This window comes from Balaenoptera acutorostrata, chromosome 3, assembly GCF_949987535.1.
Source record: "Balaenoptera acutorostrata chromosome 3, mBalAcu1.1, whole genome shotgun sequence".
NCBI lineage: Eukaryota > Metazoa > Chordata > Mammalia > Artiodactyla > Balaenopteridae > Balaenoptera > Balaenoptera acutorostrata.
Window position 1 is genome coordinate 63390917 of NC_080066.1, and position 24684 is coordinate 63415600.

Sequence of the window (24684 nt, forward strand, 5' to 3'; positions counted from 1 at the left end):
GGAGCTTCCTGTTTCCGGCGAGAGGACGTGAGTGAGTGTTTACACCGGCGGCCCTACGGCCGGGTTCCTTCCGCGGGACGGGTGAGGGCGTTGCGTCCTGGGTCGCGCGGGCTCGAAGTGTGTTGACTAGTTAGCTGGTCCCGTGGGAGCGGTGGGGTCGTTACCCAAGAGGTAGTGTCCCTGTCCCAGTATAAACTATCAGTGACCTTGGGCCACTGACTTCACCTTTCTGAGTCTCGGTTCCTTTGTCTGTAGTATGTAAATGAGAATTCCTGTCTCAGGGAACAGTTGTGAGGATTAAATGAGATATGGTAGATTAAAAGCCCCATTTCCTTCCCTGCCATAAACCTGGAGATGGCCGGTTTGAGGATGCCTTAGGGTCTGCTGGGCAGCCTCTGAAGCCTTTTCTTTCCTCTTACAAAGAAGCCACTTTGGAAATAATAATGATTATAGCAAGGGCTTATCTTGCCTTACAAGGTTCTTCTCCCCTCAGGTTTTTGATTTATTTTCTGGGCACCCATAAGTACTCGGCTTTGGGACAGTAACGACCAAAAATTCTGGTCTTTGCTTTCAAGAGCCTGTAATAATGGGATGCGGGGGAGATTGAGAAGTAAATAGATAATTGTAACCCTTTGCCATGAGGGAATATGACAACAATAGAGGGAAGAGAGAGGGGACAGGAGAGGTTGTATTTGGGTTGGTCTTGATAGGAGTTTGCTTAGAGATGGAAGAGGGAAGAGGAGTTACATGCAGAGTTAGCAGATGAGCGGAGGTATAAAGTGGGGGAGAGCTTTGTTTTGAATCCAGGCTTGGGGAGGGCGGGGCAGCCCAGAGCTCCTGGGGAGGAAGGCTGGCAGAGAGAACAGTTGTGAATGTTTTTGAAAGCCAGGCTGTGCCGTTTAGACTTATTCATAGAGGTGGTCTGGAGTCATTGGAGGGATTCTAAGCAGAGGAGTGACTTGATCAGATCTGTGTTTTAAAATGATGGCTTGGGTGGCAACATGGGTATTTGGTAGGGAGAGGCCGGAGGCAGGGAGCTTGTTGTAAAGCTGTGTGGTGGTTAAAGCAAGAGTTGATGAAGAAACACGGAGTGTACATAAGGGAGAGTGTTGGATGATCTCATTTGAACCTCACAACATTCCAATTAGCTGGCATAACATTTTTTTTAAATTAATTAATTAATTAATTAATTTATGGCTGTGTTGGGTCTTCGTTTCTGTGCGAGGGCTTTCTCTAGCTGCGGCAAGTGGGGGCCACTCTTCATCGCGGTGCGCCGGCCTCTCATTATCGCGGCCTCTCTTGTTGCGGAGCACAGGCTCCAGATGTGCAGGCTCAGTAGTTGTGGCTCACGGGCCTAGTTGCTCCGCGGCATGTGGGATCTTCCCAGACCAGGGCTCGAACCCGTGTCCCCTGCATTGGCAGGCAGATTCTCAACCACTGCGCCACCAGGGAAGCCCCTGGCATGACATTTTTATGTACACTTTAAAGCTGAAGAAACTGAGACTTAGAGAGCTGAAGTCCCTTGCTGTCTGTCATAGGATGAGTGAAGAGAGGGCCCCAGGTTCTAGTTCTGGCTTCCTGATGCTGCATCTTGCACTTTTCCAAGTGTCACCCTGAATTACCTCTCATTCAGCCCCCTGGTGGGTTGGGGGCGGTGTAGGGTGGTGGTCTGTCCTATAACCACTAAGGCTTTGTTCCTTTACAGGGAGAAAGAGAGAGCGCGAAAGAGAGAGGATGTCTCTCTCAGATTGGCACCTGGCGGTGAAGCTGGCTGACCAGCCACTTGCCCCCAAATCTATTCTTCGGTTGCCAGAGACAGAGCTCGGAGAATACTCACTGGGAGGCTATAGTATTTCATTTCTGAAGCAGCTCATTGCTGGCAAACTCCAGGAGTCTGTTCCAGACCCGGAACTGATCGGTGAGTCTCTGTGGACTAGGGATGGGCTGCTGCTCTGATCTCTTTTGGGGGAGAATAATTCTGGAATTAAAGGGTAAATTAAGAGTTTGGGATTTGTCTCCTAATGTTAACACTCCAGGGAAGTGATTGTTGTTGGGTGAATAGAAACACAAATCATAATGAAACTATTGTTGCCATTTTAGTCGTTCGTTATACTGAGCTACTTTATCACACCGTTCCTTAACTGTGACATTGTTGAATTCTTTCTCTGATAGAGCAAGAGTTTGGGGTAGGGAGACTTCCTTGGTGGTCCAATGGGTAAGACTCCGTGCTCCCAATGCAGGGGGCCTGGGTTCAATCCCTGGTCGGGGAACTAGATCCTGCGTGCATGCTGCAACTGAGAATTCGCATGCCCCAACTAAGAAGCCTGCGTGCTGCAACTAAGACCCGGCACAGCCAAAAAAAAAAAAAAAAAAAAAAGAATTTAGGTTAGGAAGGAGGAGCTGGCTAGGGAAAGCCCCTCAGTATATGGCATTTGAGCTGGGTATTAAGGGGTGGTTAGAAGGATTTTTGGTTGGTTGGTTTGTTAGAGGGAAGGCAGTGAAAAAGGAAAGATGGCAAGGGCATTCTAGGTGGAGGAAGAAGGAATTTAAATATAATTTCTTCCTTACTTCCTTCCTTCCTCCCTCCCTCCCTCCCTTCCTTCCCTTCCCTGCGTGGCTTGCAGGATCTTAGTTCCCCCACCAGGGATTGAACCCAGGCCCCGGCAGTGAATGTGAATATAATTAAATTATATTATAAGCACAATGTCATATAAACTGACAAAATGGTATAAGCTGGCAAAAAGTGTGTTTTCAGTCATAAAAATATGGGGTTCATCCTTTTATATTGTTGCATTTTTCCGTTATTTAAATTGAGCAGTCTCCATGGTGTTAAGCTCTAGAGTTTTCCCGCGTAGATTCTGTGTTTTATCAGTTTGTGCTCGCTAACAATTGTTATTAAAATGTATTTATTGGGCTTCCCTGGTGGCGCAGTGGTTAAGAATCCGCCTGCCAATGCAGGGGACACGGATTTGAGCCCTGGTCTGGGAAGATCCCACACGCCACGGAGCAACTAAGCCTGTGCGCCACAACTACTGAGTCCACATGCCACAACTACTGAAGCCTGCGCGCCTAGAGCCTGTGCTGCGCAACAAGAGAAGCTACCGCAATGAGAAGCCTGCGCACCGCAACGAAAAGTAGCCCCCACTCGCCACAATTAGAGAAAGCCCGCATGCAGCAACGAAGACCCAACGCAGCCAAATAAAAAAAATAAAAAATAAAATGTATTTATTAAGTGAGAGTACTTTTAAAAACATATATCATTCTCTAGCTATCTGTCCAATCAAGATAAGGTTCTTAGGGGACAAAAATCATTTAAATTGTTTTGAGGAATAAAATATAAATGAACAGTTCTTTTTTTTTTTTAGATCTGATCTACTGTGGCCGGAAGCTAAAAGATGATCAGACCCTTGACTTCTATGGCATTCAGCCTGGGTCCACAGTCCATGTTCTGCGCAAGTCCTGGCCTGAGCCTGATCAGAAACCGGGTGAGAGAGTGCTGTCTGTTAGACAGGCAGGGCTTCTGTAATATCTACAAGGGAAGGAGGGTCTGTGTGTGTTCTTGAGGCAAGGGCCTGGGTGGAACAAAGGGGTGATTTCCTGAGATGATAATAGAGGGTATCTTTATTACTTATTGGATTAGACCACATTGATTAACAGAGTACAATTTTGATCTTCTTGCTGCCAACACCACTAACAGAAAGGGGTTTGTTTCTCTACTTTTAAGTTCATTACCCACTGTTTTAATGGGGTGGGGAGGATGTGTCTATTTAAACTCCTTTAGGGGGTGAACCTTGTATCTTTTTGTTATTGTTGTTGTTGTTCTCATTAGAAAAAAGCTGGAAACTCCCTGCTTTCTTCTAAATGCTGTAGCGTGCTCTCATGTTAGCAAATCTTCCCACAAGCTGTTGCAGGTGGTGATTTGTTCAGTCACCTCACTCCTGCTATACTGATAATTTATTTTCCTGAAGCTTGAAAATATTCGAGTGGTATGAAAGTAGCTCTTGGAGAAAACATACAAAGCCTCTAATGCTTTTTTGACTTATTAATAAAAGGTGCTGCTTGGAATTCATAATTTAAATTTTGCATCTGTGTTTTAAAAGCCTCCCCAAAGATAAAGCTAAGCTGTATAAGAGATTAGCTCTGTTAAAAACGGGCAGTTTGATATTTTAATAATGTTCACGATTGCTTTGACTGGTTATCAGCTTGAAATTTTCCCTCTTTTCAATTCTAAACATAAAGGACAAAAAGATCTTCTTTTGTACCCTGATGGGAAGTGAGAAAGAGAAAGGCAGTCTCTGACATCTGGGGGCTGGCCTGGCCTTCAGCTAGGCCTTGAAACATGAACAGTTTCACAGGTCACCAACATCTACAAGGACACTCACTCTGGGTCTGTAATGGATCAAGACAAAAACAAGATTCTTCTCATTTCTGAACAGAGACAAAAACATGAACATTGTCCAAACCACAAAAATGACCAAATATCTCTCTATCCTGGCTATTATGAGTGACTGCTGCTTCTTTACCAATTACAGCTTTCATCTTACACTAGTTTTCCTTCCTTCTAGATAAGAATTATTAAGATATGTGATCATAAAATCACCCCCACTTCCTGACAGCCTCCAGTCCAGACCAAAACCCTGCTTCCTTAAACTTCTCCCTCCAAGTCACCCAACCAAAGCCCAAATCCTGTAAGTTCTTTCTGACTCCCTCTTATTGAGATGGCCCATGGTTCTGGTGGTGGCATTCTCTCTGTAAGAGCAGTAAACGCAACTTGCTCAACTGTAGATGTGCCCCTCTGATCTTTGGCTGGAGGGGATTGACAGAAGGAAAGTAGCATTTGTTGCTGCTTCCAGCCAGATTGTTTCTCTTTGATATCTCATTTAATCATTACAGTGGCTCAGCAGGGTTGGGTAACAGCATTAGCATTTTATAGATGAAGAAAAAGAGGGTTAGAAGGGTATTTATTCAAGGTCACCTGCTTAGAAAATGAATGTAAGAGCTGGCGTGTGAATCCAGGTTTTCCTGGCTCAAGAGCCCATGTTCTTCCCACTGGGCTGGCTGCCTCTCACTTCCAAAGGGTGAAACTAGCTCACAGATGTTAAAGAGACAAGCATAACTCTTAGCTGATTGTGGGCTTAAGATTTTGAGTCCTTTTCATCCCTCCTTCTGCCTGGAGATTTATTTATTTATTTATTTATTTTTTACTGTCTTTTTTTTTTTTTTAAAGAATTTTCTTATTTATTTATTTATTTATTTATTTATTTATTTTTGGCTGTGTTGGGTCTTCGGTTCGTGCGAGGGCTTTCTCCAGTTGCGGCAAGCGGGGGCCACTCTTCATCGCGGTGCGGGGACCGCTCTTCATCGCGGTGCGCGGGCCTTTCTCTATCGCGGCCCCTCCCGTCGCGGGGCACAGGCTCCAGACGCGCAGGCTCAGCAATTGTGGCTCACGGGCCCAGCTGCTCCGTGGCATGTGGGATCTTCCCAGACCAGGGCTCGAACCCGTGTCCCCTGCATTAGCAGGCAGATTCTCAACCACTGCGCCACCAGGGAAGCCCCTGGAGATTTATTTTTGAAACAAACGGACTTTTTATTGGGAGGTGAAAATAAACTTTTAGATTTGAAAAGAAACTTTTGTGACAGCATTTTAGGTATTTTATCCTTGAGTGTTCTTCCAAAAGGAAGCACATTTCTTTTATCTCCCACCAGATGAGATCCTGTAGGAGGAGAAGGTGTCAGTTTCTTCCTTCCCACCTGGATCCTTTTGGTGGTTCTACGCAGAGGGTTACAAATCCTTCTAGGATCTCACTTAGGCCTGCTGTTTGAGCAGGGGTGTGTACCCCGGGCTCCAGCCACCAAGAACGACTTACTGTTCCTTCGAAGCACCTCTTACATTCTTCCATGCCTTTGCACTCGTTCTCACTTAGGCCTGGAATATCTTCTCTTCCCAGTAAACATCTGCTTTACCTTAAATACCCCTCTCGAACGTTCTCTTCTGGGAGGCAGCTCTGTGTGGTCCTCCCTCTCGGTAATAGCTGTCTGCCTCCGTGTTCCTAATGCCCTCGCTGTGGTCCATGCCTCTGTTGAAGTCCTCAGCACGGTATTTTGTAATCGTGTGTGTATGTTTAATCCAGTCTCATTTCTCCTACTGTTAAGTTCCTTAATGGCAGGGACTCTCACTTTTTGTATTCCTGTGCCTTGCACAAAACAAGATTTACTCCAAAACCATGGAGTAAATGCTTAGCACAGGTTTGTTGAATGAATAAATTAGGTAATTTACTTGAGGTGAGTATTTTTCAGAAGAGACATCCCTCATGATTAGAGCTATAGGTAAGGATGTGGTTGCCACACGGAACCCTAGGGGTGCTGTTCACCTTGCTCTGGGAACGGTGCGTCTGCAATTGGGCAGTACGCAGTCCATACAATCACAAGTAGCCGTTTTGGGTGAGGGTCACCACACTTTTAAAAGTGTGACCCAGGGAGAACTTCCTGCCTACTCCCCCTTCTTTTACCCTAATTTCTTTACCTGTGAGATGGGCTGATGTCCTAAATAGTAAAGTGACCAAGTAAAACTAAGACAACTGCTAAACTTTCCCATATATGTGAGTCACTGTGTCCAAAGATCAAAAAGGAGCTTTGAGTCCCAGTGACATGCTTGTTTTTGGACATGTGATGAGTTGGTTAAGAACCCTAGAAGTACAGTGTTTTCTTGGTCGTTCTTGTATTTGTTTTTTTTTTAAATCAAAATAATATTACAGAGGCCTGAAAGAAAATATCCAAAAGCAAAGAGTGACCCCTGATCCTGTCACCCTAGCTTGTCCCCTTCCAGCCTTGGCCCACGTGCACACTGACACACATCACAAAGTTTTACTAGAGAATGCACATACAACTATGTTCTATTTCTTTCTCTTAACATATTGTGTCAACATAGCTCCATATTGTTCAGATGGCTTGCAGCACTTATTTTAAATCACTGCACAAAAGTCTGCTGAGTTCCTTATACGCTCCTCCTTTTCAAATGTGAAAAGCCTAGAACTCCTGCAGTGGGATATTGATCAGAACAGTCTCTTTCATGTGGTAAGACTCCCCTCTGCTGGAACTTGAATTTGTTTATCTACTGAAGATGCTTAAAAGAGAGTGCAGTTTTCACATCTGTGGCGTAAATGTTTTTTTCTGATCAGGTGCCCATTCTTAGTGGGGTGATGAGGGAAGGGGACCTGCATCTGGGCACTTGCTGAAGTGATGTTGTGTGTCTGCAGCAGGGGCAGGGCCGGGTTGTAGGGTAACTGAGTGTCTTGTCCCCAGAACCTGTGGACAAAGTGGCTGCCCTGCGGGAGTTCCGGGTGCTGCACGCTGCCCTGCACAGCAGCTCCTCCTACAGGGAGGCGGTGAGTATGTGCCCAGCCCCTGCGAGATGCTTGCCAGGCCTGCTGGAGAAGGGTTGAACTCGAGTGGTGTAGAGAGGGAGCTGGAAGCCGGTTGCCATGGCTCCCAAGAGTTCCTTGGGGAGTTTTTGCCATGTCTGTGGGTCTCAGTAGAGCCCTATCTTCCCCCAAAGAGGCTCTCAGCTAGGCATTGTTGATTCCCTCTAATGATAATGATACAACCTCTCCTGACATTGGCCTCATGGAATGAATATGGTTACAGCAAAGGATGCATATACTGTTTCTGCTGGGCCTCATTCTTTGACTTTGGCTGAACTGCCTGCCCCCCACTCCTTACCAGGATTTCCTCACTGGGAAAATGCACTGATGTCTTTCTATAGGAGAGTCGATAAGCAAGATTAATACAGCTGCAAACTTCCCAATATATATAATTGTGTGGAGATTGAAAAGGACTTTTGGGATCTAGAGAAATCTAGATTTCTAGATTTGGGCTTATAATGAGAGCTTTTATTTTGGAAGCACTAGAACTGTAAATGGGGGAAAATACCAGAGATTGAAGGTTTATTGTGATCTTGCTTTTATATTGTTTGTTTCTCCTCCAGTAAGCCATGATCTCAGAGAAAAAAGAGGTTCATCTGTTTCCTGGGGCTACTGTCCCATTGCGGTGGTGTATGTGCAAGCACTTAGAGGGAGGAAGTACTTCAGCAGAGCGTGGGTATTTGCTGAGTGCATTGAGCTACTTGGAGTACTCAGCCCTCCCCACTTCTCTTGCAGGTCTTTAAGATGCTCAGCAATAAGGAATCTCTGGATCAGATCATTGTGGCCACCCCAGGCCTCAGCAGTGACCCCATTGCTCTTGGTAAGTGCAAGGCTGAGCTTAAGGAAATAGGAGCTGTTGGAGAAGGAGAAACCAGGAGGAGGCAATGACCTTAAGGAACCTTTGACCATCTTGTGAAGAATCACTGGTCTTGTGGCTGGAGGGGGAGTAATCCAGATGTATTCCATACACCCAGTCCTCCAAGAGTTGTCAGTCCCGCAGCAAAAATATGGCCTAACTAACATCAGAAATGAGACTATGAGGAAGCCATGTGAGGGCAGCAGTTAGCCCAAACCACAGCCATCAGGGAACACTTCATGCACACCTTGATGGATAAGGGAAGAACCCAGAGATAAGGGGAAAAGAGGCTGGTGTAGTGGTACACAGCATGTAACCTAAGTGCGGGGGGCTAGTAGGGAGCAAGATGGAGATCACGTGGTTGTGCTGCTGGGGCTTTGTGTCCCCCGCTTCTCGTGAGGGCTGCTTTGTAGTCTTGTCCCTGTTAAGCCAGTTGCTCTGAGGCCTGAAGTCTCTTCTCTCCACTGGATCTGGCTAAATTTCCAGTCTCTGAGGTGAGCCCTGTTCTCCTTCAGGGGTTCTCCAGGACAAGGACCTCTTCTCTGTCTTTGCTGATCCCAACATGCTTGATACGTAAGTATACCCATCTTATTAAGGGGACCCTATCTCTCTTCATGGTCGGGCCAGAAACCTAATCGTCGCCCTGTATTCTGCTCTTGGAGCCCATCCCCCAAATCTGTCTTCTAAGTGTGTCAGGAGGTGAGAAGGAGCAAGGGCTATGGGGGGAATGACAAAGCCCAAGGGCAGGGGCATGCAGAGATGTTGGGAAGAAGCAGGGTTCTGAGAGAGGTGGCTTTGCAGGCCAAGCTCAGTTTAGATCTCATTCAGTAGATATTAGGGAGCCTTTGAAAGATTTTAACCTGGGAAAGAAACAGGTATACGTACATACACCCCAAAATTTTAGAGCTGGAAGGGATAGTAGAGGTTGTGTCCCCTTATTTGCAAGTGAAGAAAACAGTCAAAGCCTGGAAAGAGAAGGGACCTGTCAAAGATTGCCCAGTGAAGTAGTGGTGGAGTCAAGACCAGAAACTGACCCCTGAGCCTCCTGGGCTGTGCATGTCCCATCATGCATTGCCGGAGGGGAAGGTGAAGCATCTGCAGGGGGGCCCGGGGGCAAAGGCCTTGCTGTTGCTGGGGACAGCAGCAGGAGCACAAGCCGACTGGAGGGAGGTGCTGAAGACTGGGAAATTGAAGGGCAGGCGTGGGTGACTTGATTGTTGTGAGGGACACACCCACAGGGGGGCCTGTCATGGCCAAGGGTGCTCTTTCCTTCTTAGTCACCCTTGGGTTTCTTCCTGCCCCATCTCAGGTTAGTGCCTGCTCACCCGGCTCTGGTCAATGCCATTGTCTTGGTTCTGCACTCGGTGGCAGGCAGCACCCCGCTGCCAGGGGCCGACTCCTCTTCCCGGGGCATGCCCTCCAGCTCATACCGGGATATGCCAGGTGAGCCCCAGGACAGTGGAACGCAGGCCCCCTGGGGAGCGGGCAGTGGTCCAGGGGTTTGCTTTACTCAGCAACTATGTATAGTGCTGGCAGAGGGCGTTCCTCGGGAACTCTCCGTTTGAGTCAGGGAGTGCATCTGTCCTGTAATTTTCCAAGGGGAGAGATGAAAATATGAATTTGGAGAGTAACTAGAGCTGAGATTCTGGAGCTGCGCCTGTGCCTTTCTGTTCCTCCTCCTGAAATCTGTTCTCCCTCCTCCAGGTGGCTTCCTGTTTGAAGGGCTCTCTGATGATGAGGATGACTTTCACCCAGTAAGTGGCCTGGCTGCCTGCCATTTGGGGGAGATGGTGCTGGGGATGCACCCCTCCCTGGGACCTGGCACGCCCCAGCTGGGAGGTGATCGGAGGCCCTTTGGTGACCCAGCTATGTCATACTATTGCTGTCTGAACCTGGCAGCTTGGGGAGGTTCCCCAAGAGCTGTTCCTGGAGCGGGGGTGGGGTTCATCTGAGAATGTCACAGGGCTGCTTCCCTGATTCTTGGTGCCTGTCCTGTTCAGAGCGCCAGGTCCACGCCCTCGAGCAGCACACCCAGCTCCCGCCCAGCTTCCCTGGGGTACAGTGGAGCTGCCGGGCCCCGGCCTATCACCCAGAGTGAGCTGGCCACCGCCCTGGCCCTGGCCAGCACTCCGGAGAGCAGCTCTCACACGCCAACTCCTGGCACCCAGGTATGGAGAGAGGGCGGGAAGATCAAGGCCAGGCCCCTAAGGGAGAAGGTCCCAGTGGTAGAATGGATTTACCTTTGCTGATCCTGGTGCTAGATCTGCTTTGAGCCGAACTCTACCTGGAGCCCTGGTGGGTTTCCCGCTGCAGCTCAGGCGACCTCCCCTCACCAGCCTTTAGGACTTAGAAGTCTGGGGTTCATCATGGGCCTGATTAACTCCTGCCAGCACTTTGGAAGAACCTCCCGTCACATAATATACCCTTCCTTGTCCCTGAAAGTGGCCAAACATCACAGGCTTAAGCATTCCTGGTGACAGTCACTCCAGCTTCCAAGGCCACCTCTCCCAGTGCTGGGTCCTAGGCTAGGTCGGGGCCTCCATTCCATCTCCCTGGAGCAAAAGAGAACAGAACCTTTCCTGCCCACATTGAGAGCTTTTGGGAACCTCTGTGTGGTTGTCTCATGCAGGCCCCTGCTGGGAGGCAGTCGTTGGGCACCCTGGGGTGATATGATAGCAGTGGGTATGTGCTGGGAGACTGAGGTGGCTCTGAGCGTGGCACTGACCCTGGTTTTGACCCTGGTTTGTCTCTAGGGCCATTCCTCAGGGACCTCCCCAATGTCATCTGGCGTCCAGTCAGGGACGCCCATCACCAATGATCTCTTCAGCCAAGCTCTACAGCATGCGCTGCAGGCCTCCGGACAGCCCAGCCTTCAGGTCAGTCTTCCCCACTCCTGATGTTCACATGGCTTCTTAGTTACTTTGGACACTGAGCTTTCTTCTGCTCTCTGGAGGCCCTTCCCACTTGGCCTGCTTTGCTCCAGGAGCAGCTGGCGCGTGGCAGTGTGACAGGAGAGGATGCTCCCAGCACGGGCAGTTGTCCCTGTGGCTTCCACTCCTGCACCCAGTGACCATGGCCTGGCTCCGCTGACCACCTGGCTTGAATACTTGTGGCAGTTTTAATTGAAGAGACACTCACCCATTCTGTGAGCGGTGACTGAGCCTTGAGCATGTATATACCAGGCCTGGGTCCAGCTCCTGGGGTAGAGACGAGCCAGTGCTCATCCCTGCCATGGAGGGGTGCCGGGCAGTTACTGCAGTGAGGGAGCAACAGGGCGAGAAGCCCAGCCCAGGCTTGAGGTGAGAGCCTAGGTCGGGGAAAACTTTTCTGAGGAAGGGGTGTTTGGACTGACTGTCAAAGAATTAGTTAGAGGTTAGCCAGGCAGGGAAGGGGTGTTTGGTTGAGGGGACATGGTGTCCAGGCAGACACAGCCACTTGTTTGAGTGAATGTGGAGGTACAGGTGACAAACTCAAATAGGCAAGACCAGAAGGCGGTGTCCTTGTGCGGAAGATCCTGAGATGGAGCCAGAGTAAAGGAGAGCAGGAGCCTGAGTGTGAGGGCCTCATTGAGCGCCTGCGTAAGGAGATTAGTCTTGTCCTGTGGTCACCAGGGAGCCGTGGAAGATTTTAAGCAGCGAGTGACACCATCTTCCTTGCCTCATGGAATGTGGAAGCTTAGCTAGCAGCTAAGTGCATGACCCAAGGGGTTCACGTTTTACTGCATGCCTCTGTGCACAGGCTGTTTGCTTCACTCTCTTTCCTTTGCTCCTAAGCCTGGGGCATGAAAGTCATTTCTGGAACTTGTCCATGGTCATCAAGCCATTAAGTGGTAGAGACAGGGTCAGGCCCGTGTGGTTTTCGCCAGCCCGCATGGCCCTGGTGGACAGTGAGGGGAGTGGGAGCAGGACCCGTGGGCAGCTGGTCCTTTCCGTTCCTGCGTCTGCCCCATCCTGCTGCCTGTTCACTCTGCTTTCCAGCTCAGAAGCTTTCATGTCTCTCCCTGGCCTGTAACATGGGTTTGAGTTGGTTTATGTGGTTTTATAAAAGCCCAGCACATCCTCACCCTTGCCTGCCTGCTTCTCTGAATTTGCATTTCATCCCCACTGCCTTCTTCTTCCCATAGTGTGAACACAGCCTTTTCCCTCAGGTGTGCGCTTCCTTCTGCATGGGATAGAGATATTGATGAAGCTTTGAAAATACGAAGTTTCTTTAAATCCTTATGGTAGAGAAGGCCTTTCGTAGCTGAAAGTCAAAATCGAGGAACCATTGTATAAAGAGTAAAAGATATTTTGAGTTAATAAATGTGAACGTTGCTGCATAGCAAATCAAACCCAACCAACCAACCAACCAACCAACCAACAAAAAAAACAAGCGAAGTCTGAAAGCTAATAACAAACTGGGAAAGAAATCTGCACGTATAAGACAAAGGGCAAAACCTCCCTGAACTATAGAAGTTCTTGTGGTTTAGGACCAAGAACGCCATAGAAAAATGGGCAAAAGACATGAACAGACTATTCATGAAGAAGGAAGTACAGATGGCCCTTAAAGCTGTGTAATTCCTTGCAGTCCCATTTCTCGAAATTTATCCTGAAGATGTATGTGCATGTAGAGGACGACATTTGTACACAATCAGTCACTGCAGTGTTGTTTGTAATGGCAAAGACTGGGAACAGCCCAATTGTGGTACATTTCAGGACATCCACAAGTTGGAATGTTATACAGTTATTAAAAGGTTCTTTATGTATTGGCATAGGGCGCTCTCTAGGATACATTAATATGTTGGAAGAAAAAAAAGAGGGGTATAAGCAAAGGGTAAATATAGGAATATATATTCATATTTCTTCAAAGAAAATAAAATAGGTTATCGGGGTGGGGAGGGGAGTAGATGAGAGTGAGACTTTTCACTATGTATCATAGTAAAAAGCGAAGTTAATTTAAAAGTGTACCCCCCACCCGTTTGTGTTTGTGTGTGTGTGTGTATACATACAGCAGGAGAAAGAAAGTAACTTAATCTTCTGCAATTTAGACATTGAGTACTTTGTGATTTCTGTTTTGATCCTTATGTTACATTTTCCCCTGTTTTTTTTTTTTTTTTTAAATTATTTATTTATTTATTTTATTTATGGCTGTGTTGGGTCCTCGTTTCTGTGCGAGGGCTTTCTCTAGTTGCGGCAAGCGGGGGCCACCCCTCATCGCGGTGCGCGGGCCTCTCATTATTGCGGCCTCTCTTGTTGTGGAGCGCAGGCTCCAGACGCGCAGGCTCAGTAATTGTGGCTCACGGGCCCAGTTGCTCCGCGGCATGTGGGATCCTCCCAGACCAGGGCTCGAACCCATGTCCCCTGCATTGGCAGGCAGATTCTCAACCACTGCGCCACCAGGGAAGCCCATTCCCCTGTTTTATTGGAAAAACTTTTACTGTAATTTGTTCTGTAAACCCTCAGGCCTCTCTTGTAGTTCTCCTAGAAGCACTGTGTTGTATGGAACTTCACATCAGCAACTTTGCTGGGGGAGCCCACCTTTCTCTCTCCCCCTGAAAGGACAGACATAAGCAAGTCCCTGTAGGAGCCTAACTAACAGCTTCTGCCTGTCCTGTCTTTCTGCAGAGCCAGTGGCAGCCCCAGCTGCAGCAGCTGCGTGACATGGGCATCCAGGATGATGAGCTGAGCCTGCGGGCCCTGCAAGCCACCGGGGGGGACATCCAAGCGGCCCTGGAGCTCATCTTTGCCGGAGGAGCCCCATGAACTCCCTGCTCCTCCTGAGCCCCCAGCAAACTGCCAAGGCCGCTGCCCATGGGAAGCACTCTTGAAGGTGCCCCATCCCTCCTCTCCCCAATACATCTGATGGTCGACCTTCTGCTTTGCCCAGTGCTTGGCCTTTCTGGCTGATCTGAGCTGGTAGAGGCAGTGGGACAAGCATGGTGTGCAGGTTTTTGTGCCGTGGCATCAAGGAGCACCGCTGGCCCCTGCTTCTGGGCCCTGGGTAGAGAATTTTAGATCCATGTCCTGAGATGCTGCGTGATGCCCACACTGGTTTTTTGGCAGAAGTTTCCAGTGGTAGCCCCCAGAGCCTTTGGTGCTTTGAGTGTGGCATCCTCAGGATGTGCCCAAGGACTGCTGCCCAGTCTCCCTGTGGCTGCTGTGTTACAGCTGTGGCCAGAAGAGGCTGTGCTTCTGACGTGACCGGTCTCAGGAGGGGCCAGGTGGACTTCCGGGGCAGCAGGTTGGGGAAGCTCACCCTCCACGTCGCTCCCTCTTCCAAAGGCTTTCAAAAGATTCCTTGTCCCTCCCCTGGCCTAGTCTCACCAGGCACTCTCTGATGCCTGTTCTGTAATGATGCCAGAATCCAGGCCACAGAGCCGTGCCAGGAGGCAGGGCCCTCTTCTCTCTCCTGAAGGTGTAAATACAAGAGCAGTTAAATAACAATACTAAACAACAACACCAACACAAACAGGGCCCAGCTTTCATACTGAAGAGAGGGCACGAACCCCCAAGCTGCTGCTCCATCTGCCCGAGCTCTCGTTCCCCTGGCACAGTGTTCCCTGGCGCGTCGCGGACATGTCCAAGTTGAGCGAGTGGGTGTCATGTGCTTTGAATACTTTGTCAGGAAGAAAACCCTTCAGCTGGTGTTTCGGTGGGAAGTTGCTCAGAAGTCTGCTCCTGCTGTGTCCCTTTGCCAGAGGTTTCATCCACGGCCTCCACAATCACGGTCATTAGTCTTCTGCTTGTCACCTCCTGGGACAAAAGGTTTACCACTGATAAGGACTGCCTACTCTGTCCTTTGTTCCCCAGAACGTTTACCCCTTGGCCCCCTCTCTGTCTTGAGGGACCACACAGAACAGGCCTGCTCCCTCTGCTCTGTGAGCTGGGCTCCGTGAGTTCAGGAGAGTGGTAGGAATTCACTTGCCCTTTGACACGTCCTGTTCCTCTCTCTGGATGACCACCAATCTATCAGTGATACTCTTATTAAAGAGAGGTACTTGGGAGGTCCCATTATTCCAGATATGGCCTGGACGGCAGGCCATATCTGGAATAGTGGCCTGCCAGAAAATGTGAAGTCTCCACATTTCCCTCTCCATCCTAGAGTTAATGTTGAGGGGTGTTTGCATTGGCTGAAAAGACTCAGAGCTCACCAGACTTCTTGGTGCCAGGCCTCTTTGTGCCTCAGTGGTCTGCCTGGAGCCCAGCTGCCTCTTCGTGGTCGGGAGCAAAGACCAGGAAGCTCTGTCTTTGAACCTGATGTCTCTGGTATGTGATGGAAACAAAGGCCAGTTCCATCCTCACAGGCCTGCCGTGGTCAAATGGGGCTGACACAGCCCTTCCCGTCCCCATGATACAGCCTTCCTAGAGCTGATTTCCATCCTGTGGCAACTTGCACCCTGCCCCCAGGGACTGTGCTGGGCCTCCTTAACTCCCCCGGCCCATTTTGCGGGGGAACTCTTGGGGAACCTTGCCCTGTCCCTGGAACTGACTCCCAAATACCAGTTATACTGTTTCCCAGAATTGAACTGTCCCCACGATTTCCCTTTCCCTTCTTTGTCAGCTCTTTCCTCCAGGGTCTTGGCATGTTGGCTTTGCTTCCTGTAGCCATGTTTTAAATAATATATGTTGAGTCCGGTGAGTTCCTCCACCGAGCCTGGGGCTTTCCATGGGCCAAGGACTCCTTCCTTGCCATTGTCTGCTTTACCCTTCCAACAAACAAACATTCAGTCTCTGCCCTGTGCCAGGTAAACATGACAAGGTCCTTGCTTTCACAGAGCCATGCCATTGGGAAGACAGACCAACAGATGTTTACACTAAAGCCTGATGAGAGTGGGCCAGGCAGGCCCTGTGGGCTTGGAGCTCATAGGAAGGGGCGCTCACTTGGGTTAGGGTGGGGCTGTGTGTGAGGGAGAGCTGCTTGGAGAAGGTGGCATCTGACTTGAGACCTGCAGCAGGTGAGGAGGAATTGGGCAGGGAGGTGTATGTACAGAGTGGGCTGGGAGCGGAGAGGACACAGCTCCTGGAGCCGTGTGTGTGAGGGTGGACTTCAAGGTAGGCAGAGGCTAGATCACGTTCAGCTATGCAAGGCGTTTGGACTTATCCTAAGGACAGTGGGAAGTCGCAGGAGAATTTGAATCAGGGGAGAGAGTCAGGGTTACATCTTAGAAAGGCCGCTGGCTGCTCTGTGAATAGATGGGGAGTGAGGCGAGCTTGAGGGGAGACCAGCGAGGAAGCTGTGATCCTCTTAGAACTGACAGTGTGTGACAGGCAGTGTGGCAGCTGGGGAGGAGAGGAGTGGGGGGGAGGGGAGACTTCAGGAGTTAGTGTTGATAGCACATCTTGGGAAAGGTGAGTGTATTATGATTAGCTCCATTTATCCGATGGAGACACCGAGGATGAGAGGTGAGATCACCTGTGCACAGTCTCATGGTGGGGCAGTGGGCAAATCAGCCTTGGAAACTCAGGTCTGTCTTCCTCCAGAGCTGGCACCCTTCCCACTGCTGCCCGTGGCTTCTGAGTGTAGAGAAGTGGGAGGAGGTGTGTGGGTCTCATCAGGCTGAGGAGCTTGGGCTTCATCCTGAAGGCAAAGAGCACCCCTTGGATGGCTCTAGGCCGGGCAGTGGAGGGCCAGACTCGTGTGTGAGAATCTGACAGCTGCGTGGAGGCTGGATTTGTGGGAAGTGAGACTGGGAGTGGGAGACCAGCTAGGAGGCCCATTGCCTCCAGATGGGATGCAGTGGGGGTCTTGACTAGAGCTGCAGTGGGGGAGCTGGGAGGAGGAGAGGGAGGTGAAATGTGAAGGACTAGATCTGGGGGGCAGGCAGGATGTGAATGCGTAGATGGTGGTGCAGCAAGAATGAGGGAGTGGGGTTGGGATCTGGAGTGCAAGACCAGTTTTGGATACACTGAGCCTGAGGTGCCATGGGATGGCCAGGTGGGGATGTCTTGTAGACAGGTGGAGGTTTCTGGGCTGGAGAGAATGATCAGGAAGTTTCAAGTTGAAGGCTGGGCCTGTGTCAAGTGCAAAGGGAATCCAACTTTCCGGGGAAAGGTAGAGGAAAAAGAATGCCCACTAAGGAGTTAGACTTTCCAGGAGATAGTGCCTGACGGGCATGGGCATGGAAGGGGGAGATGTGCTGCCTCTGGGAAGGCGAGAGCAGAGGTCATCAGAGCTGACGGAGTGCAGAGAACTGGACAGCAGGGCATGGTCAGTGGCGTGGAATGCCACAGAGAAACGTCATAACCCAGGGGCTGACCTTTGACTTGACTCCTTTAGCCATGGTGACCTTGGGGATGTATCACAGAGCTCAGTTGCAGGGGTTGAGGCCTTGAATAGGTGGGGGCAGTGGAGGCACGGAGGGCAGAGAACTCTGGAGTACCTTTCCAGTGAGAGGGTAGTTGGAGGGGAGATGGGATTGAGAGTGAGCTCTTGCAGTTCAGCAGAGGTGAAGTTGGAATTGATCACGAGAACTTTTCTAGGAAGCTAAGGGGGAAAAAAAAGGAAGAGACCCCAAAATAGAATATGCAAATATGCAGAGATGGGTGAGTTTTTTGAACAGATCCCTTCTCCTGATATAACTCAAATTTGGCTGGGCTGGCATGGGCTGGGCTGGCACAGCTTGCTGGGCACATGGGCCCTGGTTCTGCTCCTTGCCTCAGCCCCATATGGCCTGGGCCCCCAACCAAGCTCTGAGTCCTACCCTGAGGTGGCCTCTTGTTGCCTCTGCCACAAACTTCGGCAGTGAATGTTTGGTGGGGGTTGGGGGGGTGGTATTTAGGCTTCCCTCTACCTGCTTACCCAGCCTCTGCAAACCCCCTCTGGCCCTGGGCTGGGGTCGGGTCAGCTTGGCTGTGCCCCTGGTTTCCCTGGGCTCAGCTGCGTTTGGCTCCTGTAGCCTCTGCAGTTGCTGGTAACAGAATTCGGCCTCCTCTATGCTTGAAATGCTTTTTGCAGAGACCCAGGCACTGCCCTATTCTACCTCGGCAGAAGCGGCTCACAGCAATGCAGTGCAATGGTGCTCACTTATCAAGCACCCTCTCTGTGCCAGTCATTGAGCTAGGCATCAGTATGCCATCTCAGTTGATCCTCATAACATCCCTGAAAAGTAGACATTATTATCCCCATTTACAGATGAGTGCTTCCTGTTAACCGGACGTGACTGTGCTGGGAAACTGGTCTTTCTAGGACTTGGGTGGGATTGTATCAGCACGATTCCATCAGTGCACCCCCCTGGGACCTTGTGCCTGGCTGGCAGGCCGGAAGCTACTCAGAGGGGCTGAGGGTCTGTTCACCACTCATCCTTCCTGGAAGTGGCAGCTTGAGTCCTGGAGGGAAATCAGGCTTCTACGTCAGACTGACTGAGCTGTAGGTCTCTTTTCCACAGAGAACCTAACCTCTTGGAGCCTCAGTTGTGTCCTGTTTGATATTTTCCCTCAATTTATATAAGTGGATGTTGACAACGTGTATATCTGAGATGCCAAGGCACTCAGAGCTGGACTGGTGAATGTTCTAGATGACCGAAAGAGTCAGGATCCTGACAATTAGGCATCCCTAGCAAGAGGGACAAGAACAGGGACACTGAGGTCCTGCGGTGGGGACTAGAAAACCATTTGCTCTTCTGCAGGATGGGGTCTCATTTCTTCCCCTCTTGAACCCAGATTCAGACTCAATCTTTCTCAGCCAGTATCTCAGAAAGCCACTGCTGATAGATGGGAATGGCTCAAGGATGACCCTAGGCTAAGATCAACAGGATTTAACAGCCTGGTGTCTCAGCCCAAGGAGGCAGTGCCTTTGGAGGGGCTGTAATAGGAGCGAAGAAGTCTTTCCAGCCCTTTACTCCTCCACCTCTCTTCTAAGTGCTGTGTTCTGATCTGACACCGACCTTTGAAGGAGATGGTCACAAACCAGACTGCCTAGCACCTAGGACAGTCTCAGTAGAAGTTTGTTAAATGACTGGCTGATGCTGTCCTAGGAACCAACCAGGATTAGAGAGACCAAGCAAAGCCCCACGAGGGACCTAGTTGGAACTGGGGTTATTTACCCTGAAAAAGAAGTAGATTTAGAAGGACATGACCTCTGTGTTGAAATCCCTGAAGGGCTCTATTCCAGGAAGAGGGATTAGACGTGGTCTGTGTAGCCTTGGAGGATAGATTTAGGACCGCTGGGTAGAAGTCTTCCACTGGGGAAGAAGACTTTGTGTCAGAGCTAAACAAGAGGGGCAAGGCTGCCTTGGGGGAAAGCTCATTGCCACTGGAGGTATGTAAGCAGAGGCTAAATGGCGTCCAAAAGGGCTGTTTGAGGGGCTCCCAGGTTGGACTGAATGACCTCTGAGTTACTTCTGACCCCAAGAATTGGGATTGTTGGATCACGGTATCCATGAAAGAAAGTGAACTGTTTGTGGGAAACCACATGTCTGCATGCATTTCTTTTCCTCACTCAGGTGGCCCCAGCAGGCCCAAGGATCACATCAGAATTGGGTGGGTCCTGCGATGCCTTCCATCCTCCAGAGATTTAAAAGCATGTTTATTTCAGCCTACAAATAAGAAGGAAATGCAGAAGATAGAATGAGAAAGCTTTGTCTACTCTGGTCCAGATAGGAGATAGAAGAACTGCTGGTTTAGCTCCTTTTTCTCATTTTGTAAACAAAGAAATGGAGGCCTGGCCTGGGGTAGGGTCTTGCTTAACTTGGGTCAGTGGTCAAGCTGGGGCTTGATCTTTGGCCTCCCAGCCATGTCTGGTCAGGAGACTTTGTTAGTCTTGATGGGTTCCGCATGACTCCCACAAGATCCTGCTCTGCCTCAGGCCTTGGGCACTGAGAATGGAGGCTCAGAGATGGATTTTGAGGGGGGAGGGCAGGAGAGGGAGTAGGGTGGAGTGGAGGGAGGAGTTTGTCTCCAGAAAGGCTTGGGAGTATATATAGTTGACCCTTGAACAAGCGGGGTTAGTGGTGCTGACCCTCTGTGCAGTCGAAAATCCACATATAACTTACAATCTGCCCTCGGAAACTGCTGTTCTGCATACGAGGACTCAACTGACTGGGCATAAGACTGTGTAGCACTGTAGTTTCTATTAAAAAAAAAAAAATCCACGTGTAAATGGACACACGCAGTTCAAACCCATGTTGTTCAAGGGTCAACTGTGTTACCTACACACTTGGTCTCTGCTAAGACTCTGTTCTTAAGTGGCCACCAGGTGGCACTCCCGCCACAAGCCCAGTGCCATATGGGCAGAGTTTTGGGGCTAAGGATGCCGGGCTGCCCTTGGAAGCCATGGGAGGACTTACCATGTTTTGGAGTGAGCTGAGTGACCTGACAGAAGGAGAAAAGGTCTCTCCTCTGCCAGTCTCCTGTTCATCACTGAATATCCCCCTGTGGATTTCTACTTTTTGTCTCTCAACTTGGCTGGCCAGACTCCGATCTTAGCAGTTTAGGATAGGGCCAGTCAAATAAAAATGCATCTAGAATGACTAGGACAGAGAACAGAGATCCAGGAATGGGATGCTGCTGGGAAGTATTGACCCTCAGAGCTAAGAAAGGTGGTGGCAATTCTGAGAAGTTCTTCATTTAGGGTGGCTCTGAGCTGGCCTACAAGGAAGAGGCAGCCTTGGGTAGGAGGGGAGGGGCAGGCACTTGAGGGGACATCCTGTCAGAGGTTTAGGGGTGGGCAGACCACTGAGGGAAGGGTGAGATGTGGTATTAGCGTCTGTATGAGCCGAGGAGGTTTCCTCTGCATGCCTCGCTTGGTCCAGCCCTGAGCCCTGACATGGTCTTCCAAGAGTTGGGCCAAGTCCAGTGGTAGCTGAGGCTGTTATGACCATGCCTGTGCCTGTGAGATAGTCAGGGGCCTACACACCATGAGCACACAGTAAGTTGGAATTCCCAGATGTGGCCTACATGACCATCAATATCTTAATTTTGAATTATTTGCAAATATTTTAAAATTGGGAGTTTCAACAAAAACTCATTTTTAGCTTCTTTTGAAAAATCAGCTGTCTGTCATACTGAGTGTACTTTCCCATGGCCCCCAGAGCTGGAGCTGTCTACAGCTGCCCTGTAGACAGATCACCCTGGTCTCTCTGCCCCTGCAATGGGTGGTGGTGGTGATGGGGGGACAGGAAGAGTTGGCTATTATTAGTAGCTGCAGGTCCTGGGTGGGCACCAAGCTCTGAGGCTTCACGAAGGGGCTGTCGTGGGCTTGGGCTCCTTAGACCTCCCACAGGCCTCTTGTTAGGGGTGGGTCACTCCTTTGAAGACCAGGTGTAGCCATGGGATCAGGGCTGAGGACGGGTCGGAGGGAGCCTGGAGTGTGAGGAATGCTCCGAGTATGGCCCTAAAAGGCCTTAATTGGAAGGCTGGGGAAGGCTTCCAGGGCCTCTTGCGGCTTTGGGACCTCAGGTCTATGTGTGTCCATTTCTCTGACTCCCCAAGGGGCTTCTTGCATTTGGCTGTGCCTCCACTGCCCACAGGGAAGACCTCTACGAGGTAGGTTTCTCCTAGATAGAAGCCCCAGCATCATTTCTTTCTCACAGCCTCCTCCCCCTGCTCCCCCAACGCGGAGTGGCAGGGAAGGGGAGGGCAGGAGTGTGCCTCCCCCTCAGACCTGTCAGCATCCACATCTGTTGTTTCCTCTGCTGATCCATTTCCCATCATTGACTGTGAGTGTGGATTGTGCCCCTGTCCTTGGTTCAGGCCCAAAAGCCAGCCTTGGGCCCCAGTGAAGAAGGCGGGCTCCTGTCACCACCTACACCATTCCGATTTGATTTCCCTGTGCTACCTGAGGCAGGCAAGTCCACGCCAAACACTGGCCCTGTGCTCTCCCCACGCTGGGTACCCGTCCTCCTTCACGCCCTTCCTCCAGCGGCACTCTTCCGCTACAGAGTTACTGTCCCAAATCACTTCCGCGGGCTCGCTTCTCACCTCCCCTGGCTGCCTGTAGCCAACCAGGAGTGGGATGCCATCTGGCGCTGGCCCTTTGCCCTTAGATTGGCTGGCTCGGGGTGTCCATTGGGGTGAAGCAGGTGCTGAGATGAGCATGGAGGAGTCCAGCCAGAGGCCCTCCCTGTAACATGAGGTGGGACAGTCTTCAGCACTACCCCCTCACCCCCACCCCAGCCTGGAAAAAAGTTCCCTGGCACGTGCCCCAGTTTCCATCTGCTGCCCTGTTTGCTGGGAGGCTGAGCCCAGCCCCTGACCTGCCCTCCTGTTCAGCACCTGGTAACCTGGGCCCCTGTCTGGGTCTTTCTGAGGATCGTTTGGATCCAGCCACACACAGGAGGCAGTAGCGGAAGGGTGCGATGCATTGAGAGCATTATGATATAGAAGATAAGGGTGTGGGCCCCAGAGAGACTGCCTGGGCTTCAATCCCAGCCCTTCACTAATGAGCTGTGTGACCTTGGGCACATCTCATCCCCTCTCTGTACCTTGGTTTCCATGTTTGCAAAAGGAGCCAAATAATAGCACCTACCTCTTAAGCTTGCGAAGATGAAATGAATTAAAATGAGGCTATGAAACTTGCACGGCACATAGTAACCTCAGCATTAGCTATTGCTATTGGAGTCAGAAAACCCAGGTTCCTATCTTGGCTCCATCAGCTGAGCTTGGGGAGGTCTCTCTCCCTCCCTGTGCCTCAGTTTCCTTCTCTAATATAGGGACGTGCTCTCTCTCGCTCACTAAGGGAGAGAATGTAGGACTGGCAGGGAGAATGTAGGTGGAAGTGGGTTGTGTGTTGTGAGTTGCTGTGCACGTGGGCAGTGTTATCATCAATTCTGAATTCTCAGTTCTTAAAGGCAGGGCAGGCAATTTCTTAATTTGCTTACCTTTGCAGAGAGGGCGGACACTGGGGGTCATAAAGTTCAGCAGATGAGGCCCTGGGCTGGAAACAGAGTGTCAGTCTTGGAGGCCAGCCTGGGCCAGGACGTGCTGCTGGCTTCAGGGCCACAGGCTTGGGTATAGGACTGGGGAGGGGCCGTTCGACTGTCCACAGCCTCCCTCTCTTTGTGGCAGTGTGCCTCTGGGCATCATGAAGCTGTTGGCCCTACCCAGCAGGCCAGGAACCTAGTCCTACACTATCTCTGGAAGCATCCTGATTTCACCTTTTGGCCTGTTGGGGTATCTTAGGAGCACTTAGGGAAGAAAGAGGGGATAGCTGGAAACAAAATATGGAATGGTAAGGCAGAACTTCCTGGTGATAACCTTTTCTTGGCTCTGGAGCTGGGCAGAGGGCTGGAGCTGGGGCTGGGGCCAGGGCAGCCTGTTCCCTGTCTTTGGTGGTGTCTGCAGTATGTGAATCGAGTCCAGCTAGGTGTGTGTGTCTTGGAGGCCCCAATACACCTCTGCTGCTTTCTCTTCAACCTGTCTTCCCTCCGTGCAGTCCACCTGGGGATAGACATCCAGTAAGCACTGGATAAGTGGATTTCCCATCCATGGTTACCTTGGGCCGAAAGAGAGATGGAGGGTCTGGACCCTCTCTGGTTTGAGGGAGAGGAGACTCCTTTACAAAGGGCAGACACGTGGCTCTGAAAAGATGAGCTGACGGCAGAGCTTCCTGGGGCTGTTCAGATGACTGCAGAGGGACTGGGCCGGACCCTGCCGGGGGTCACCACCAGGTCATCAAGTTGCCTGCACAGCTGAGCCCTATGCATCTTGTGGGCAGAGATCCCTTAAAGCTGGTCTGATTCTGCCTCCCCAACGGTGAGTCCTGGGCATGCAGGATGCTCCCCTCTCTTTCTACTTGGGGAAGGGGCCTTCTTAATTATATCCCCCTCCACTCACATGGAAATGAGTTTGGATTTTCTGAGCATACACCAGCTGGCTGGGGGGGAGGCAGCCCAGAAGGCTGCTGCTGGCTGGGGAAGGGAGGAGAAAGGAGGGGAGGGAGCCAGGCCAAGATGAAAATTCCGTGTTCTCACAGCAGAGCAAGGATGGGGCTCTGAGTGCTCCCCACAGGTTATTGACCCTCTGCCTGAAACCCACGCCCCCTCCTTAGGGAAAAGCATCTTGCTCCTGCTTATAGGCTCAGAGGAGCTGTTATCCACTCAGGCCAGTCCATCCTCTGAGCATTACAGCCTTCAGGGTCCAAACACTTAACTAACCATTAGTGAGGTTGTGCCCTCAGGAGAGGTCCTCCCTGACTTCTAGGCCAATCCCTTTATGGGGTGGGGGGAGTGAATCTAAGGCCCTGAGAGGGGACAGGACCTGGAGCCGATCACAGAAGACCACAGTCTGTCTTGCTTCCCGCCCACCCGGGTTCTCCCCGTGGAGTTGCCCAGGAAGAGGTGGTGAAGGTTCCCCGAGCGGCGGTCACTGCGCCCCCGTTGGCCAGCCAGGAGGCTAGAAAGGCTGCGAGGGGCGGGGGAGGGGCGGGGGAGGGGCGGAGTGGGGTCAGGCGTTTGACTCCGCCTCCTCGCGCTTGATTCTGCCTGCTGTCAGG

At 50.7% G+C, this 24684-nt stretch overlaps 1 protein-coding gene across 2 annotated transcripts; it reads left to right on the plus strand.

The window, feature by feature from the left end:
• Positions 1-14130, plus strand: LOC103010779 (ubiquitin-like protein 7). 2 transcript variants are annotated; one of them, XM_007197716.3, is made up of 11 exons: positions 1-81; positions 1706-1918; positions 3366-3485; positions 7303-7385; positions 8157-8241; positions 8793-8850; positions 9587-9720; positions 9982-10031; positions 10278-10445; positions 11031-11153; positions 13881-14130. In XM_007197716.3, the coding sequence occupies exons 2-11, from the start codon at positions 1735-1737 to the stop codon at positions 14016-14018; spliced, it is 1143 nt and encodes a 380-aa protein (XP_007197778.1). In that variant the 5' UTR covers positions 1-81; positions 1706-1734; the 3' UTR covers positions 14019-14130. The 2 variants fall into 2 exon arrangements, with proteins under 2 accessions (XP_007197778.1, XP_057400643.1); XM_057544660.1 differs by lacking the exon at positions 1-81 and adding an exon at positions 89-171.
• Positions 14131-24684: the final 10554 nt, after the last annotated feature.